Source organism: Bombina bombina, chromosome 8 (genome assembly GCF_027579735.1).
Source record: "Bombina bombina isolate aBomBom1 chromosome 8, aBomBom1.pri, whole genome shotgun sequence".
Taxonomy (NCBI): domain Eukaryota; kingdom Metazoa; phylum Chordata; class Amphibia; order Anura; family Bombinatoridae; genus Bombina; species Bombina bombina.
In genome coordinates, this window is record NC_069506.1 from 143,879,935 (window position 1) to 143,885,009 (window position 5,075).

At 38.4% G+C, this 5,075-nt stretch overlaps 1 protein-coding gene across 2 annotated transcripts in view; it reads left to right on the forward strand.

Annotated features, from left to right (window-relative positions):
- ZNF865 (zinc finger protein 865) overlaps positions 1-3,435 on the forward strand; it is a 23,776-nt gene extending 20,341 nt beyond the window's left edge. For both annotated transcript variants that reach the window (XM_053690603.1, XM_053690604.1), the window contains exon 2: positions 1-3,435. This exon is cut by the window's left edge and continues 521 nt beyond it. In XM_053690603.1, coding sequence (XP_053546578.1) covers positions 1-2,312 — 2,312 coding nt within the window. In that variant the 3' untranslated portion in view covers positions 2,313-3,435.
- The last annotated feature ends 1,640 nt before the right edge of the window (positions 3,436-5,075 follow it).

Genomic DNA, 5,075 nt, shown 5'->3' on the forward strand with positions numbered 1-5,075 from the left:
GTTTTCCTTGTACAGTTTGTCATAAATCATTTAAGCAATCCTCACACTTAGTCCAGCACATGTTGGTGCACACAGGAGAGAGACCCTATGAATGCAACACGTGTGGACGAACGTACAACCACATCTCTAGCTTGATCAGGCATAGGCGCTCTCATAAAGAAGAGCAAGGAACACAAGGAACTACTAATATGTCATCGATAGATGGGGAAACTGCGGCTGCTGCTGCAGTAGTTGCGGCTGCTGCTGCAGCAATGTCTGATTCAGTAGTGGCAACTGAGATGCCTGTAACTGGCACTGAGCAGAATATTCCTTTACAACAGGATGGACCTTTCACTTGTAGCCTGTGCTGGAAAGTTTTCAAAAAGCAGAGTCATCTTCAGCAACACCAGATCATTCATACTGGAGAGAAGCCATTCAGCTGCAGTGTATGTGAAAAATGTTTCAATCGGCGTGAAAGCTTGAAGCGTCATGTAAAAACGCACACCGACTCTGTTAAAGTGCAGTGTGAGGTTTGTGGAAAAGCTTTTCGTGATACCTCTTACCTTTTGAAACACCAAGCAACACACACAGGTGAAAGGCCAGACTACAAGTGTGATGTGTGTGGAAAGTCATATGCTGCTTCACAGAGCCTTTTAAGACACAGACAAATACATGAGCAAGGTCTTCCAATGCAGCAGCAATTATCGCAACCACAACAGTCTCTTAATGAGGTCAACAAAGAACCATGTACATCTGCTACATTAGAGGAAACATCTCTTATCCCCACAGATACTGTTCAGGCCAGTTCAATAGCTGCTAGTGTTTTAGGAAAATCTGAGTTTATTTATGGCCCTTCATCACTGAGGAGGCCATCTCTTCCAAATAGTGTTGGCAAAAACTTCTGCTGCACAGTCTGTGGTCGTGGGTTTGGTAGACGGGAAACATTAAAACGTCATGAGCGTATACACACTGGAGAAAAGCCACATCAGTGTTCTGTGTGTGGCAAGAGATTTAGAGAGTCTTTCCATCTTACTAAACATCATGTGGTACATACCAGAGAGCGACCATACAAATGTGATTTGTGTGGAAAGGTTTTTGGCTATCCACAGAGCCTTACCCGTCATAAGCAGATTCACAGACTACAGCTTCCTTGCACAGTGCCAATTGGAACTCTACCACTTGACAGACTAACATTTGGGTGTACTGATTGCGGAGAGAGGTTTCCAGATTCCTTCCAGCTCATGAACCATAAGGAGTTACATATGAATGAAAAACCATATGTATGTGATGCTTGTGGAAAATGCTTTGGTTTTATTGAGAACTTGATGTGGCATAAACTGGTGCACCAGACTGCTCCAGATCGCCTTCTTCCTGTTGGGCAGTGTCAAGATACTACTACAGGAACCCAGGAATTAAACTGCTTAGAAAATGGGCTTTCTAGTGACATAGTAACTGGGACTGTAGTAGCAGCAGCGGCTGCAGCTGCTGGTGTTACATCTACTTTCGAGGAGCACCCCATGATCCCTAGTGGTGAAAGGTTTTCATGTAGTATTTGTGGTCAAAGTTTCAAGCACTTCTTGGGTTTGGTGACTCATAAGTATGTGCACTTGGTAAGACGTACTCTAGCTTGCAATGTGTGTGGCCAGAACTTTTCAGGAGCCTATGATCTGTTACTTCATCGGCGCACACACTTGCAGAAAAGGCAGTTCACTTGCTCTGTATGTGGCAAACGTTTTTGGGAGGCTGCTCTTCTAATGCGCCATCAACGATGTCACACTGAAGAAAGGCCTTACCGATGTACTATTTGTGGAAGAGGCTTTTTACATTCATGGTACCTTCGTCAGCATAAAGTTGTACACACAGGTGAAAGAGCTTACAAATGTGCATTGTGCAACAAGCGTTTTGCTCAGTCATCATCTTTAGCAGAGCACCAGCGCCTACATGTTGTGGCTCGTCCTCAGCGCTGTCCAACCTGTGGAAAGACTTTCCGTTACCGCTCTAATCTTCTAGAGCACCAACGAGTACACATGGGAGAGAAGGTTTACCGATGTGATCAATGTGGTAAAAGTTTCTTCTACATTTCCTCAATCCTACGACATCAACGCTCCCATGATGCTAAACCTGATCTTCGTTGTTCTTGCTGCCTGAAACTTTTCAAGGATCCTAAATATTTCAGCAAACACATACAAACCCATCAGGGGGGTCGACCATTTAAATGTGGAGCATGTGGAGAAGCTTTTAGCAATACCTATGGATTAAAGAAGCATAGGCATGTACATAAAATGGAGAGACTAGCTGCAGCTGCTTTAGCAGAAGGACAAAAAGCACCATAACAAGCTTAAACCAGTTTGAAAACCTATTTGCTCAAGTTTGCTGTCATTCAGATTACATTTTATTTTTCCATCTGTTATATATTAATAAGATACTGTAATTTGCAGCTCCATAGCTTAAGTGGTTGACTTCTTCATATGAGACTTTCAACAGAGCTCATCATTGCTTGTGACTCATTGCTGGATATGTGAATAGATTTGGTATCTACTTACAAATGCTAGGAGTCTAACTGATGAAGCTGCCATTATTGCTTATCAGCTTCATAACAAATATGCACACTTACATTTTGTATACATATTTAAATCATTATTTACTAACCTAATGTATCCATTAGATTAGCTATTTTATAAAGATAAAATTGTGGATAAAACAGATTTGGTGGGATGGCACCCACATAAAAAAACCTTACTGGTTAATAAGGAACCTCCTAAAGGTCAGCTGATTAGAAGTTTATATAAAACTTTTTTTTTTTTAACCAAAGCAATATATACCATGGTGCAATTTTAAATTTAAAGAATGACCATGTCTTTTGACTGGATTAACGGTATCCAAATACGAATTTAAAAAATCTAATGCTAAATAGGTTTGATCTCCTAGTAGATAGCTTTATCATATCTATTATTTAGCATCTATTTTTATATATTTTTTTTCAATTCCAAAGCAGCAATTGTTATTTTAAATTTTGTAATTGTTCATATTTAAGGAACAGGAAAATTAATCAAGGGTGGTAGATGTCAAAACAGGCAGTGACTAAAATAATCAGAAATCATATTAAATTACTAAACCCAATTAACTGTATTTGAAAAGTTTCATACCTGCCTGAAAATAATGAGAAGTATTTTTTTTCCACATAAATGCTTTTTTAGCACATAAATCAGAAACCGTCCTTTATGTAATTAAATCGGGCTTTGTCGAAGTGATGTGAGTTAGAAGATTAATATATATTTTGTTTGTAGCAAGTCAGTGATATCATGAATCTTACAGTGCACCAGCCTAAGTATTTTTTTTCTTCCTTATTTATATTTATCTTTTTTAAGTGTTAGTTGAACTTATGCTTTTAACTTTTAATGTAATTTATTACATTGCATAGCTGGATAAGATACATTAAATATGTGACAACCTAAATCCTTTGTGAGAATTTCATTGTTTTTTTTTATTTGTGCCTGGCAAATGACCGTGGGACAACATTTGAAGAGATGTGGCATATTAATCTAAAGAACATTGGTGTAATGAAGCTGCTATTTATGGTGCACAGTCTGTAAACGAGATGAATTCTCAGCAACCCCAGGGTCCAATCCTGGTTGAAGAAAATATTGGTGTGGAAGTTTGCCCATCTTACTGATTTAAACATTACATAACCTGTTTTATGAAACTCCTTGTTCTAGGCCATGCTTCTCTATCAGAAGTCAGTCTATACCAGAATGACATGCTCTTGATTGTCTTGTAAAGGAATTTGCTATACCCCCCCCCCCCCCCCCCGCTGGTTTCTCTAGCTGTATTTTTTTGCAAAGCACTTCCATAAAACACTTAAAGTATGTATACAATGTTCTTTATAAATGATCTAAAACTTGTAAGTTAATGTTCTACTTTATCTTGAAGCTCGGTCATCAAGAATCATTATAACACAATGTACTTGCAGTAATTTAAGTCCATTAAAGGGATATTAAACAGTGTGGGATTGTAATGTTTAATTATGTTGACTTTAAAAAAATAATTGCAATATGCTTTTGTTATTTATTTTGCCCCTTTTCCTATAATTTAACTCTGAAAATTGTTTGTTTTCTAAATTCCACTGATTTAAGTTCACCTTCTCTATCTTTACTGTTGAGGCAATAAAAAAACATGGATGTGTGTAACTTGATTATTAAAAGGGTTTCCACATTGCCTTGTTTGTACAAACAGAGATAAATAGAAAATGAGTTAAAACATGGTGGAGCCCAGGACATTATAGAAAGTAAAGTATTTTTTAAACTAAACATTTACAATTATATTTTCATTATTTAAACAACTAATATAATGTTATAAATAAATCTACATGTTATTTGAAGGCTAATCTTTGCTTTATATAAATTATCTAGCATGTAATTATCGTTTAATATCCTTTCTTTCTAATGGGGGTGATAGTCCACAATTTCATTCATTAATGTTGGGAATTCATCTCCTGGCCACCAGGAGGAGGCAAAGACACCCTACACTAAGATCTTTAATATCCCTCCTACTTCTCTGATTCTCCCAGTATTTGTCTTTGCCTAGTATAAGAGCAAGGTGATGGATATTAATCCCAACATTCCCTCAATGGATAGTTCCTGGAAGAGAGGGATATAGGAGAGTTCTGGCTGTGCAATGTAAATCTTCTCTCTGGAGTTGTGGTCACAAGCTTGCTAGGGGTGTCACTGGTAAGTTCCTTAGTCTCCCCCTGTTTGGCCATGAAGATGTACTCCCTCAACATATCCTCTGCTGTTAGTGACAGTACTGGATGGACTCTCTGCTGTATCCTCAGGATTTAAATCGGGGTAAGAACAGTGGAGTGGGCATTCATCTGGGTAAGTACCTGCATGACTCACATGGCCCACAGGCTATCATGGGGCCAAGTGGCTACAAAACAGCCTTAGCACATATGTCACTACTGGGTTTTTACTGCAGACTGACACACAGAACTTTATCTGACACAGACCTGGTGACTGGTGTTTAGTATGGGCTATTAATGCACAGAGGAGGTTTATTGTTTTAATCTTTATTTAGAACTCAATTGTATCTTTGCTCAG